The sequence below is a fragment of the Petromyzon marinus genome, assembly GCF_048934315.1.
Source record: "Petromyzon marinus isolate PM22_M1 ecotype Great Lakes invasive population chromosome 76 unlocalized genomic scaffold, UKy_Petmar_22M1.pri1.0 chr76_unloc.2, whole genome shotgun sequence".
In the NCBI taxonomy this organism is placed as follows: Eukaryota; Metazoa; Chordata; class Hyperoartia; order Petromyzontiformes; family Petromyzontidae; genus Petromyzon; species Petromyzon marinus.
In genome coordinates this window covers 861319-878188 of record NW_027422619.1, presented here as the reverse complement: position 1 = coordinate 878188, position 16870 = coordinate 861319, and the positions used below count along the sequence as shown (strand labels likewise).

The window sequence follows — 16870 nt, the reverse complement described above, 5'->3', positions numbered from 1 at the left end:
CACCGTCACCACCACCACCGTCACCACCACCACCACCACCACCACAACCACCACCACCACCACCGTCACCTTGGCCACGATGTCTCTGTGACCGTGGCTGGCTGCCAGGTGGAGAGGAGCGTCGTCGCCACGATTCATCACGTTAATCCGTGCTCCACGCATCACCAACATCTCCACCACCACCACCACAACCACCACCACCACAACCACCACCGTCACCACCACCACCACCACCGTCACCTTGGCCACGATGTCTCTGTGCCCGTGGCTGGCTGCCAGGTGGAGAGGAGCGTCGTCGCCACGATTCATCACGTTAATCCGTGCTCCACGCATCACCAACATCTCCACCACCACCACAACCACAACCACCACCGTCACCACCACCACCACCGTCACCTTGGCCACGATGTCTCTGTGCCCGTGGCTGGCTGCCAGGTGGAGAGGAGCGTCGTCGCCACGATTCATCACGTTAATCCGTGCTCCACGCATCACCAACATCTCCACCACCACCACCACCACAACCACCACCACCACAACCACAACCACCACCGTCACCACCACCACCACCACCGTCACCTTGGCCACGATGTCTCTGTGCCCGTGGCTGGCTGCCAGGTGGAGAGGAGCGTCGTCGCCACGATTCATCACGTTAATCCGTGCTCCACGCATCACCAACATCTCCACCACCACCACCACAACCACAACCACCACCACCGTCACCACCACCACCACAACCACCACCGTCACCACCACCACCACCACCGTCACCTTGGCCACGATGTCTCTGTGCCCGTGGCTGGCTGCCAGGTGGAGAGGAGCGTCGTCGCCACGATTCATCACGTTAATCCGTGCTCCACGCATCACCAACATCTCCACCACGCTCGCTCGCCCCTCCTTGCAGGCCCAGTGCAGGGGGCTAAAGCCGTGGTCATCGCTGGGGGGGGAGGGGGGGGGAGAAAGGTCCCCCAGGGTTGGAGTGTGTCTGTGTGTGTGTGGGTGTCTGTGTGTGTCTGTGTGTGGGTGTGTCTGTGTGTGTGGGTGTGTCTGTGTGTGTGTGTGGGTGTGTCTCTGTGTGTGTCTGTGTGTGTGTGTCTCCGTGTGTGTGTGTGTGTGAGTGTCTCTGTGTGGGTGTGTCTCTGTGTGTGTGTGTCTCTGTGTGTGTGGGTGTGTCTGTGTGTGTGTGTGGGTGTGTCTGTGTGTGTGTGGGTGTGTCTGTGTGTGTGGGTGTGTGTCTGTGTGTGTGTGTCTCCGTGTGTGTGTGTGTGAGTGTCTCTGTGTGGGTGTGTCTCTGTGTGTGTGTGTCTCTGTGTGTGTGGGTGTGTCTGTGTGTGTGTGTGGGTGTGTCTGTGTGTGTGTGGGTGTGTCTGTGTGTGTGTGTCTCTCTTTTTGTGGGCGTGTCACTGTTTGTGGGCGTCTCTATTTGTGGGCGTGTCTCTCCGTGGGTGGGTGTGGGCGTGTCTCTGTTTGTGGGCGTGTCTCTCCGTGGGTGGGTGTGGGCGTGTCTCTGTTTGTGGGCGTGTCTCTGTTTGTGGGCGTGTCTCTGTGTGTGGGCGTGTCTCTGTTTGTGGGCGTGTCTCTGTTTGTGGGCGTGTCTCTGTTTGTGGGCGTGTCTCTGTTTGTGGGCGTGTCTCTGTTTGTGGGCGTGTCTCTGTTTGTGGGCGTGTCTCTGTTTGTGGGCGTGTCTCTGTTTGTGGGCGTGTCTCTGTTTGTGAGTGTCTCTCTGTGTGTGGGCGTGTCTCTCTATTTCTGGGTGTGTCTCTCCCTAGGTGTGGGTGTGTCTCTCCCTAGGTGTGGGCGTGTCTCTCTATTTATGGGTGTCTCTCTGTGTGGGCGTGTCTCTCTATTTGTGGGCGTGTCTCTATTTCTGGGTGTGTCTCTGTGTGTGGGCGTGTCTCTCTATTTGTGGGTGTGTCTTTCCCTAGGTGTGGGTGTGTCTCTCCCTAGGTGTGGGCGTCTCTCTGTGTGTGGGCGTGTCTCTCTATTTGTGGGTGTGTCTCTCCCTAGGTGTGGGTGTGTCTCTCCCTAGGTGTGGGCGTGTCTCTCCCTAGGTGTGGGCGTGTCTCTGTGTGTGGGCGTGTCTTTCCCTAGGTGTGGGTGTGTCTCTCCCTAGGAGTGGGCGTGTCTCTCTATTTGTGGGCGTGTCTCTCCCTAGGTGTGGGCGTGTCTCTCTGTGTGTGGGCGTGTCTCTCCCTAGGTGTGGGCTTGTCTCTCTATTTGTGGGCGTGTCTCTCTATTTGTGGGCGTGTCGGGACTGACCCCTGGTTGAGGTCGTTCTCCGTGTTGTCCAACCACAGGCGGACGGCCACCGCATTGCCCTCTCGGCACTGCGCAAAGATGTCGTCCATCACGCTGGCGGGCGGAGAGAGGGGGGGGGGTGACAGTGATTATGGTGGTGGTGAAGGTGGTGGTGATTGTGGTGGTGACAGTGATTGTGGTGGTGTTGGTGGTGACAGTGATTGTGGTGTTGGTGGTGAAGGTGGTGGTGGTGACAGCGATTGTGGTGTTGGTGTGACAGTGATTGTGGTGTTGGTGGTGTTGGTGGTGGGGTTGGTGGTGAAGGTGGTGGTGTTGGTGGTGACAGTGATTGTGGTGTTGGTGGTGACAGTGATTGTGGTGGTGGTGACAGTGATTGTGGTGTTGTTGGTGAAGGTGTTGGTGGTGACAGTAATTGTGGTGTTGATGGCGACAGTGATTGTGGTGGTGATGACAGTGATTGTGGTGTTGGTGGTGGTGTTGTTGGTGGTGACGGAGGTGGTGGTTGTGTTGGTGGTGACGGTGGTGTTGGTGGTGAAGGTGGTGACGGTGGTGGTGTTGGTTGTGAAGGTGGTTGTGGTGGTGACGGTGGTGGTGTTGGTGGTGAAGGTGGTGGTGAAGGTGGTGTTGGTGTTGATGGTGGTTGTGGTGATGGTGGTGTTAGCGGTGATGGTGGTTGTGGTGGTGGTGGAGGGGGGTTACACAACAAGGAAGAACAATCATGCACACGCAAGGACTCGGTAATGTGCCTGTGGCGTGCTCATTTCTGCGTCTTTGTCTGTGAGTGCTGGTAGTGATGACGGTGGTGGTGGTGGTGGTGATGACGGTGGTGGTGTTGGTGGTGAAGGTGGTGGTGGTGATGGTGATGACGGTGGTGGTGGTGATGATGGTGATGATGGTGAAGGTGGTGGTAATGATGGTGGTGGTGATGGTGGTGGTGGTGATGGTGGTGTTGGTGGTGATGATGCTGCTGCTGGTGATGATGCTGCTGCTGGTGATGATGCTGCTGCTGGTGGTGGTGATGATGCTGGTGATGATGCTGCTGCTGGTGATGATGCTGCTGCTGGTGGTGGTGGTGGTGATGCTGCTGCTGGTGGTGGTGATGCTGCTGCTGCTGGTGATGATGCTGCTGGTGGTGATGCTGCTGCTGGTGATGCTGCTGCTGGTGGTGATGATGCTGGTGATGATGCTGCTGCTGGTGGTGATGCTGCTGCTGGTGATGCTGCTGCTGGTGATGATGCTGCTGCTGCTGGTGGTGATGCTGCTGCTGGTGATGATGCTGCTGCTGCTGGTGGTGATGCTGCTGCTGGTGATGCTGCTGCTGGTGATGATGCTGCTGCTGCTGGTGATGATGCTGCTGCTGGTGGTGGTGATGATGCTGGTGATGATGCTGCTGCTGGTGATGATGATGCTGCTGGTGATGATGCTGCTGCTGGTGATGATGCTGCTGCTGGTGATGATGCTGCTGCTGGTGATGGTGATGCTGCTGCTGCTGCTGGTGATGCTGCTGCTGGTGATGATGCTGCTGCTGGTGGTGGTGATGCTGCTGCTGGTGATGATGCTGCTGCTGGTGATGATGCTGCTGCTGGTGGTGGTGATGCTGCTGCTGGTGATGATGCTGCTGCTGGTGATGATGCTGCTGCTGGTGATGGTGATGCTGCTGCTGGTGATGCTGCTGCTGGTGATGCTGCTGCTGGTGATGCTGCTGCTGGTGGTGATGCTGCTGCTGCTATTATTACTACTGCAGCTATTGCTGCTGATGCCGCTGCTGCTGCTGCTGCTGCCGCCGCCGATGCTGCTGCTCCTGCTGCTGCTTTAGGGTTTTCACACATTCCTACAATGGCACGCCACCACCTCCCCCACCCCCACCATCCCACCCGGCTCTCTACACCCACACCCCCCTCTCGTCTCTCCAAATAAAGTCTCAAAAGTCTCGCAAGGCCCTGCCCACACACACGCACACACGTACACACACACACACTCACGTACACACACACGCACGCACTCACTCACGCACTCACGTACACACACACACTCACGCACTCACGTACACACACACACTCACGTACTCACGTACACACACACGCACTCACGTACACACACGCACTCACGTACACACACACACTCACGCACTCACGTACACACACACACTCACGCACTCACGTACACACACACACTCACGCACTCACGTACACACACACACTCACGTACTCACGTACACACACACACACTCACGTACTCACGTACACACACACACACTCACGTACTCACGTACACACACACACACTCACGTACTCACGTACACACACACACACTCACGTACTCACGTACACACACACACGCACTCACGTACACACACACACGCACTCACGTACACACACACACGCACGCACTCACGTACACACACACACACAGGCACTCAAGTACACACACACACACGCACTCACGCACACACACACACGCACTCACGCACACACACACACACGCACTCACGTACACACACACACACGCACGCACTCACGTACACACACACACACGCACGCACTCACGTACACACACACACGCACTCACGTACACACACGCACACACGCACTCACGTACACACACACACACACGCACTCACGTACACACACACACACACGCACTCACGTACACACACACACACACTCACGTACACACACACACACTCACGTACGTACACACACACGCACTCACGTACACACACACACACACACGCACTCACGTACACACACACGCACTCACGTACACACACACGCACTCACGTACACACACACGCACGCACTCACGTACACACACACGCACGCACTCACGTACACACACACGCACTCACGTACACACACACGCACTCACGTACACACACACACACACACGCACTCACGTACACACACACACACACACGCACTCACGTACACACACACACACACACGCACTCACGTACACACACACACACGTACTCACGTACACACACACACACGTACTCACGTACACACACACACTCACGTACTCACGTACACACACACACTCACGTACTCACGTACACACACACACTCACGTACACACACACACTCACGTACTCACGTACACACACACACTCACGTACTCACGTACACACACACACTCACGTACTCACGTACACACACACACTCACGTACTCACGTACACACACACACTCACGTACTCACGTACACACACACACTCACGTACTCACGTACACACACACACTCACGTACTCACGTACACACACACACTCACGTACTCACGTACACACACACACTCACGTACTCACGTACACACACACACTCACGTACTCACGTACACACACACACTCACGTACTCACGTACACACACACACTCACGTACTCACGTACACACACACACTCACGTACTCACGTACACACACACACTCACGTACTCACGTACACACACACACTCACGTACTCACGTACACACACACACTCACGTACTCACGTACACACACACACTCACGTACTCACGTACACACACACACTCACGTACTCACGTACACACACACACACTCACGTACTCACGTACACACACACACACTCACGTACTCACGTACACACACACTCACGTACTCACGTACACACACACTCACGTACTCACGTACACACACACACTCACGTACACACACACACTCACGTACTCACGTACACACACACACTCACGTACTCACGTACACACACACACTCACGTACTCACGTACACACACACTCACGTACTCACGTACACACACACACTCACGTACACACACACACTCACGTACTCACGTACACACACACACTCACGTACTCACGTACACACACACACTCACGTACTCACGTACACACACACACACACTCACGTACTCACGTACACACACACACACACTCACGTACTCACGTACACACACACACACTCACGTACTCACGTACACACACACACACTCACGTACTCACGTACACACACACACGCACTCACGTACACACACACACGCACTCACGTACACACACACACGCACGCACTCACGTACACACACACACACAGGCACTCAAGTACACACACACACACGCACTCACGCACACACACACACGCACTCACGCACACACACACACGCACTCACGTACACACACACACACGCACGCACTCACGTACACACACACACACGCACGCACTCACGTACACACACACACGCACTCACGTACACACACGCACACACGCACTCACGTACACACACACACACACGCACTCACGTACACACACACACACACTCACGTACACACACACGCACTCACGTACGTACACACACACGCACTCACGTACACACACACACACACACGCACTCACGTACACACACACGCACTCACGTACACACACACGCACGCACTCACGTACACACACACGCACGCACTCACGTACACACACACGCACGCACTCACGTACACACACACGCACTCACGTACACACACACGCACTCACGTACACACACACACACACACGCACTCACGTACACACACACACACACACGTACTCACGTACACACACACACTCACGTACTCACGTACACACACACACTCACGTACTCACGTACACACACACACTCACGTACACACACACACTCACGTACTCACGTACACACACACACTCACGTACTCACGTACACACACACACTCACGTACTCACGTACACACACACACTCACGTACTCACGTACACACACACACTCACGTACTCACGTACACACACACACTCACGTACTCACGTACACACACACACTCACGTACTCACGTACACACACACACTCACGTACTCACGTACACACACACACTCACGTACTCACGTACACACACACACTCACGTACTCACGTACACACACACACTCACGTACTCACGTACACACACACACTCACGTACTCACGTACACACACACACTCACGTACTCACGTACACACACACACTCACGTACTCACGTACACACACACACTCACGTACTCACGTACACACACACACTCACGTACTCACGTACACACACACACTCACGTACTCACGTACACACACACACTCACGTACTCACGTACACACACACACTCACGTACTCACGTACACACACACACACTCACGTACTCACGTACACACACACACACTCACGTACTCACGTACACACACACTCACGTACTCACGTACACACACACTCACGTACTCACGTACACACACACACTCACGTACACACACACACTCACGTACTCACGTACACACACACACTCACGTACTCACGTACACACACACACTCACGTACTCACGTACACACACACTCACGTACTCACGTACACACACACACTCACGTACACACACACACTCACGTACTCACGTACACACACACACTCACGTACTCACGTACACACACACACTCACGTACTCACGTACACACACACACACACTCACGTACTCACGTACACACACACACACACTCACGTACTCACGTACACACACACACACTCACGTACTCACGTACACACACACACACTCACGTACTCACGTACACACACACACACTCACGTACTCACGTACACACACACACACTCACGTACTCACGTACACACACACACACTCACGTACTCACGTACACACACACACACTCACGTACTCACGTACACACACACACACTCACGTACTCACGTACACACACACACACTCACGTACTCACGTACACACACACACACTCACGTACTCACGTACACACACACACACTCACGTACTCACGTACACACACACTCACGTACTCACGTACACACACACACACACTCACGTACTCACGTACACACACACACACACTCACGTACTCACGTACACACACACACACACTCACGTACTCACGTACACACACACACACACTCACGTACTCACGTACACACACACACTCACGTACTCACGTACACACACACACTCACGTACTCACGTACACACACACACTCACGTACTCACGTACACACACACACACGTACTCACGTACACACACACACGTACTCACGTACACACACACACTCACGTACTCACGTGCAACAACAACCACCATTCGCCACTAAGTGGCGGTGATGTCACCACGACGCTTGTGCCAGGCTATGTGCACCCTGAGGCCACGTGAAGTGTCGAACGCCCGCTGGCAGGAGGTCACGGGGCAGACCCAGGTGCCACCGGTCGACTGACTGAGATGACTGGCTGATGCACCACCTGTGCCCCCTACTGTGCCAACTTGCTGTGCTTTAGCCACCCGGCGCTCCGCTCGTTGTTGTGAGCGTCGCTCCTCCGCCCTCCGTTGTTGTTGGAGGGCGACTGCCTCCAACTGCCCAGTAGCATCCTTCACGAGCCTCCTCCACAGAGGCCGATCTTGACACCGCTGGTACCGGTCATCGGCAAGTCCACTCGGCTCCACGTCCTCCTGTACCACATCACTCCATCTCTTCTCTAGCCCGTGCCGTGCCCGTTTAGTGCCCCTCAATCCGGCCGAACAAAAGCTGTTTCGGCATGCGGTGGCTGGGCATGCGGGCTACATGACCCAGCCATCGCAGCCTTGCCTGCCTGAGGAGCTCACCGATGGGACCTTGCCCAGATCTTTCAAGGATTTGTGAGCTCCTCACACAATCCAGTCTGGTTAAACCCAGGATGGATCGTAGGCAGGCTAGCCTAAATGTTTCTAACCGGCGAAGATGTGCATTAGGGGGGTCCACGTTTCGCAAGCGTAGAGAAGGGAGGGAATGACTGTGGCCGAGAAGACCTGAAGCTTAGTGCGGAGCGACAGACCAGGTAGCTTCCACACAGTGTTACGCAACCGATGAAAAGATATTGCCGCTTGACTGATTCGGAGTGAGACCTCTGCTGTTAAACTGGAGCCGGTCATAAGCACACTGCCCAGGTATGGGAAACTCTCCAAACTCTCCACAACTGCCCCATCACCGATTGGGAGTTGTGGGGGTGGAGTGTCCGATAGTACAAAATACCCAGGCAGGTGCTTAGTTTTGGTGGGGCTGATGGTAAGGCCCCATCTCTTAGTGGCACGCTCCAGTCTCAGCAGCAGCGTCTCCAACTCCTCCTCTGAATGAGCAGCTATTACCAAGTCTGGCAAAACAAACCCCTACCTCCTCGCGGTGCCGGACGGGCAACTCTGTCGTGGACAGTACTGTGGGGAGAGGGCCAATTCCGATTGGCCCTCTCCCCTCATGGATGTCTGTGTCCACCACAGTGGCTAAACGGGGGCTCTGGACGGGTGCGAGGGGCTGGTAACCCCTCCACCTTCAATTCATTACCACTAAACCACGACTTAAATATACTCACGTACACGCACGCACTCACGCACACACTCACGTACACGCACACACACAGTCACGTACACGCACACACACACACGGTCACGTATACACACACGCTGACACTTACACACACGTGCACACACACTCACTTACTAACTCATACACACGTACACACACACTCACGTACACACACACACAAAGATCCCCCATATAGCCTTAACAGACTGTAGGGGCAAGTGCTGTTAGCGAGCACCTATGAAGGCCGGAACGGTACACGAGGGGGTGGGTGGCCAGCACCACGCCCGACCGCCTTTGTCTCCCCAGTGGCGATGTTTACACACTGCACCAGGTACACATTTGAGGCTGAGTCGACACTGACACACACACTGACACACACACACTGACACAGCCGCCATTCGCCACTAAGTGGCGGTGACGTCACCACGACGCTTGTGCCAGGCCAGGTGCACCTTGAGGCCACGTGAAGTGTCGAACGCCCGCTGGCAGGAGGTCACGGGGCAGACCCAGGTGCCACGGGTCGACTGACTTTGATGACTGGCTGATGCACCACCTGTGCCCCTACTGTGCCAACCTGCTGTGCTTTAGCCACCCGGCGCTCTGCTCGTTGTTGTGAGCGTCGCTCCTCCGCCCTCCGTTGTTGTTGGAGGGCGACTACCTCCAACTGCCCAGTAGCAGCATCCTTCACGAGCCTCCTCCACAGAGGCCGATCTTGACACCGCTGGTACCAGTCATCGGCAAGTCCACTCAACTCCACGTCCTCCTGTACCACATCACTCCATCTCTTCTCTAGCCCGTGCCGCGCCCGTTTAGCCCCCTCGATCCGGCCGAACAAAAGCTGCTTCGGCATGCGGTGGCTGGGCATGCGGGCTACATGACCCAGCCAACGCAGCCTTGCCTGCCGGAGGAGCTCACTGATGGGACCGTGCCAAGGATTTGTGAGCTCCTCACACAATCCAGCCTGGTTAAACCCAGGATGGATCCGTAGGCAGGCCAGCCTAAATGTTTCCAACCGGCGACACTGACACACACACTGACACACACACACTGACAAAGACCCCCCGTATAGCCTTAACAGACTGTAGGGGCACACACACACTGACACACACACACACTGACACACTGACACACACAACACAATAACAACCGCCATTCGCCACTAAGTGGCGGTGACGTCACCACGACGCTTGTGCCAGGCTATGTGCACCGTGAGGCCACGTGAAGTGTCGAACGCCCGCTGGCAGGAGGTCACTGGGCAGACCCAGGTGCCACGGGTCGACTGACTGAGATGACTGGCTGATGCACCACCTGTGCCCCCTACTGTGCCAACCTGCTGTGCTTTAGCCACCCGGCGTTCCGCTCGTTGTTGTGAGCGTCGCTCCTCCGCCCTCCGTTGTTGTTGGAGGGCGACTGCCTCCAACTGCCCAGTAGCATCCTTCACGAGCCTCCTCCACAGAGGCCGTTCTTGACACCGCTGGTACCAGTCATCGGCAAGTCCACTCAGCTCCACGTCCTCCTGTACCACATCACTCCATCTCTTCTCTAGCCCGTGCCGCGCCCGCTTAGCCCCCTCAATCCGGCCAAACAAAAGCTGTTTCGCCATGCGGTGGCTGGGCATGCGGGCTACATGACCCAGCCATCGCAGCCTTGCCTGCCGGAGGAGCTCACCGATGGGACCCTGCCCAGATCTTTCAAGGATTTGTGAGCTCCTCACACAATCCAGTCTGGTTAAACCCAGGATGGATCGTAGGCAGGCCAGCCTAAATGTTTCTAACCGGCGAAGATGTTCCACCAGGGGGGTCCACGTTTCGCAAGCGTAGAGAAGGGAGGGAATGACCGTGGCCGAGAAGACCTGTAGCTTAGTGCTGAGCGACAGACCAGTTAGCTTCCACACAGCGTTACGCAACCGATGAAAAGTTATTGCCGCTCGACTGATTCGGAGTGAGATCTCTGCTGTTAAACTGGAGCCAGTCATAAGCACACTGCCCAGGTATGGGAAACTCTCCACTCTCTCCACAACTGCCCCATCACCGATTGGGAGTTGTGGGGGTGGAGTGTCCGATGGTACAAAATACCCAGGCAGGTGCTTAGTTTTGGTGGGGCTGATGGTAAGGCCCCACCTCTTAGTGGCACGCTCCAGTCTCAGCAGCAGCATCTCCAACTCCTCCTCTGACTGAGCAGCTATTACCAAATCATCAGCATACATAACGTGGTTGAGCAATAGGGAGCCATCCCTTGACCGCACCCGGGCATCGATTAGCCTCCCATTATATCTGTACCATATGGAGATTCCCCCGGTACAGCTATTGAAGGCTTCACGAACTACGTGGTCAAAATAGATGTTAAATAATGTGGGAGCCAGAGGACATCCCTGTCGCACCCCAAGGTGTACAGGGAATGGCTCTGACTCCCGGCCACGTAGTTTTACCCGGGCCCGCTCACCATCATGAAGGTCATTAATGATCGTGAGCAGAGGGTCAGGTACTCCAAAAGCACGAAGAACAACCCAGAGCCCAGGCCTACTGATGGTATCATAGGCCTTGACCAGGTCAATAAAGCAGAGATGTAGGTCTTGTTGGAATTCCCTACACCTCTGCTGTAGCAGACGGACAGAAAATATGGCATCTGTGCAGGACCGCCCTTTCCTGAAACCGCATTGGGGCTCCGCAAGCCTCTCCTCAGTGTGCCTGCCAAGGCGATGCTGAATAATCCTTGCCAGGACCTTTCCTGGCACACTGAGGAGTGAGATGCCCCTGTAGTTGTTACAGTCTGTGCGGTCCCCCTTCTTAAAAAGGGGGACCACCAGGGCATCCTTCCAATCCTGCGGAACCCGTCCAGTGGTCCAGACTGTTGTTATGATGTCATATAGGGCAGTCTGTGCACAAACGCCACCCTCCCTCAGCATTTCGCTTGGGAGATCATCTCTGCCCGCTGCCTTTCCTGGTCTCAGACTCCGGATCGCCCTCAATACTTCCTCAGCAGATGGAACCTCAGCCAGCCACTCACAGGGGGTGACTTCATCCAATATTTGAGGCACCGCAGCCTCAGCAGGGTCATCCTCACTTTGTGCCACGATGTTTTCCTGGCTGAGGGATTTTCCCTCCCCCAGGACCTCACAGAAATGCTCAGCAAATCTGCGAACCTGTTCCTGGGGGTCGGTAATTGGATCACCGTTTTTTCCCCTAATGTTGGTAATACGTGTGGCGCTGCAGGTTACTTTTTTGATGGAGTTAAATAGAGATTTGTGATCACGGGCCACTGAGGCAGACTCCATCTCCTCAGCAACCCGCGACCACCACCCATCCTTGCAGCGCCTCACGGCTCTCCGAACCTCCGAGCGAAGGCTGCGGTAAGCCTCCTCATTCTCTGACGTGGGATTCTGTAGCCGATGACAGTGGGCCTGTCGCTTTTTCTCAACCATCCTGAACAACTCCTCTGTCAGCCAGGGTGTCTGGGGAGGTCTGGACCGCGTACCCAAAGCAGCCATTGCAGCTGCATGAGTCACAGTCCTAAACCTCGCCCATTTACCCTCGACATCAGGAGGAGTCGGGGACGATGCCAATCCCAGCCGCAAGCGATGATGAAATTCTCACTTGCAACTTTCATCAGATAACTGAGACCAGGCCACTTTAGGTTGGAATGGGGTCCTGGGTGTACACCCACCACCGGAGTGGAAGAAAGGCAGGCGCATCTTACAGATGACTAGTCGATGGTCAGAGGGCAGATCAGCTCCACGGTAGGTCCTGGTGTCAAGGACATGGGCTCGCATCCGCTGGTCCGTCACTATGTAGTCCAGCAGATGTTCTTGCTTGGACCCGGCATGCATCCATGATGTTGTGTGGATGCGCCGATGCCGGAACAGCGTGTTGGTAATTACAAGCCCATGGGCTGCACAAAAATCTAGCAGCCTCCTACCGTTGTTATTGAGCTGATCTGGCCCATGCCCTCCAATCACTCCAGACCACGTGCCAGTATCATGACCAACTCGGGCATTGAAGTCACCCAACATGATGACTCTATCCCGAGGGGCCACTTTAGCCAGCACCTGTGACAGGAGGTCATAGAAGGCATCTGACTCATCGGCTTTGCCTGCATCCCTCCACGGATGTTCATCTTCGGTGGGGGCATAAGTAACCACGACCACCATTCCTCGCCTCCGGTTGATGGGAAGGCGAGCCCAAAGTAGCCTGGGGCTTACAGCTTCCCACACCTCACCGCCACGCTCCCACGCCCCCTTCATTCTTTTGTTCAAAAGAAGACCCACACCCTGTTGTTTGGCAGTCTGCTGCCCCGAGTAGAGGACTGTCCACCCCTCATGGTGGCAGGAGCCAGAGCCGGTCCACCGGACCTCCTGAATGCCGCATAGATCCAGGCGGTACCGGTCCAGCTCCCGACAGAGGAGTGGCAGCCTCTCCTCTGCAGTGAGCGTTCGAACATTCCACGTGGCCACCCGTAGTGGCTTTTCGTTGTTTCTGGAGTAGCCCCGAGGGTAGGTATTCAATCTCCTGGCTCCGCCAATTGGGGTTTGGCCAGGAAACGTCATAGACGCCTGGCCCCCCGGGGCCTCCGGCACAAGCTTAGTTGTTACATATTTCAGTTTAATTCGTGGTTTCGTGGTAATTAATTGAAGGTGAAGGGGTTACCAGCCCCTCGCACCCGTCCAGAGCCCCCGTTTAGCCCCTGTGGTGGACACATATGCCATGAGGGGAGGAGCCAATCAAAATTGGATCTCCCCCCACAGCGCTGTCCACGACAGAGTTGCCCGTCCGGCACCGCGAGGAGGTAGGGGGTTGTTTTGCCGGACAAACACACTGACACACACACACTGACACACACACACTGACAAAGACCCCCCGTATAGCCTTAACAGACTGTAGGGGCACACACACACTGACACACTGACACACACACTGACACACTGACACACACACTGACACACTGACACACACACACTGACACACACACACACACACACTGACACACACACACTGACACACACACACACACTGACACACACACACACACTGACACACACACACAGACACACACACACTGACACACAGACACACACACACACTGACACACAGACACACACACACACTGACACACAGACACACACACACTGACACACACTGACACACACACACTGACACACACTGACACACACACACTGACACACACTGACACACACTGACACACACACACACTGACACACACACACACTGACACACACACACACACTGACACACACACACACTGACACACACACACACTGACACACTGACACACACTGACACACACACACATTGACACACACACACATTGACACACACACACACACTGACACACACACACACACTGACACACACACACATTGACACACACACACACACTGACACACACACACACACACTGACACACACACACATTGACACACACACACACTGACACACACACACACACTGACACACACACACTAACACACCGACACACTGACACACACACTAACACACCGACACACTGACACACACACTAACACACCGACACACTGACACACACACTAACACACCGACACACTGACACACACACACACACTGACACACACACACACACTGACACACACACACACACACACACTGACACACACACACACACACACTGACACACACACACACACTGACACACACACACACACTGACACACACACACTGACACACACACTGACACACACACACACACTGACACACACACTGACACACACACACTGACACACACACACACACTGACACACACACACTGACACACACACACTCTGACACACACACACACTGACACACTGACACACACCGACACACTGACACACACCGACACACACACACCGACACACTGACACACACACCGACACACTGACACACTGACACACACACACTGACACACACACACAGACACACACACACACTGACACACACACACTGACACACACACACACTGACACACACACACAGACACACACACACTGACACACACCACCGCTTATAGACCCGCACGTTCACGCGCTCACGCAACCAATTATAGACACACAAAGACAAAGCTCCCCCAGGTAGCCTCTAACAGGATGTAGGGGCAAGTGCTGTCAGTAGCAGCAGCAGTGTCTATGAAGGCTACCGGCACTGTGACACACACAGTGGTGGTGATGATTTGACGGTGGTGGTGGTGATGTGACCAGCACCACCCCCACGCCCGGCCGTCTTTGTCTCTCCCCAGAGGCGGCGATGTTTGACTCCACGACACCGCTGCTACGCCAGCGACTCGTTTGAGAAATTCCCTTCGGCTCAAGCCAGCCCGCCCTTACACGCTGGGGAGTCGTGCAACATTCACAACAACCACAACCAAACAACCACAACAACAACCAAACAACAACAACCACAACAACCAAACAACAACAACCACAACAACCAAACAACAACAACCACAACCACAACAACCAAACCACAACAACAACCAAGCAATAACAACCACAACAACAACCACAACAACCAAACAACAACCAAACAACCACAACAACCAAACAACAACCAAACAACAACACAAACAGCCTTTACCCTCACCTCGCCAACTGCGCTCAACACCACCAACACCACCCACACCACCACCAACACCACCACCACCAACACCACCAACAACACCCTCAACACTACCACCACCACCACCAACACCCTCAATACCACCACCACCCTCAATACCACCACCACCACCCTCACCACCACCACCACCACCACCCTCAACACCACCACCCTCACCACCACTCTCACCACCACTCTCACCACCACCACCACCCTCAACACCACCACCACCATCACCACCACCATCACCACCACCATCACCACCACCCTCAACACCACAACCACCACCCTCACCGTCACCACCACCACCGTCACCACCACCACCGTCACCACCACCACCGTCACCATCACCACCGTCACCACCACCACCGTCACCACCACCACCGTCACCACCACCACCGTCACCACCACCACCGTCACCACCACCACCCTCAACACCACCACCCTCAACACCACCCCCACCATCACCACCACCATCACCACCACCCTCACCACCACCCTCAACACCACCGTCACCACCACCACCGTCACCACCCTCAACACCACAACCACCACCCTCACCACCACCACCCTCACCACCACCCTCACCACCACCACCCCCTCAACCCCATCCAGTGTGGAGAAATTCCGTTACCTTCAAGCCGTGCAACATTCA

At 55.2% G+C, this 16870-nt stretch overlaps 1 protein-coding gene across 3 annotated transcripts in view; it reads right to left on the bottom strand.

The window, feature by feature from the left end:
- ILK (integrin linked kinase) overlaps positions 1-16870 on the bottom strand; it is a 65441-nt gene that overhangs the window by 47148 nt on the left and 1423 nt on the right. Inside the window, exons 1-3 of one of the 3 annotated variants that reach the window (XM_076058530.1) lie at positions 3993-4069; positions 2257-2349; positions 241-934 (exon numbers count right to left, since the gene is read on the bottom strand). In XM_076058530.1, coding sequence (XP_075914645.1) covers positions 241-934; positions 2257-2345 — 783 coding nt within the window. In that variant the 5' untranslated portion in view covers positions 2346-2349; positions 3993-4069. The other 2 variants (XM_076058529.1, XM_076058531.1) reach the window with 2 other exon arrangements.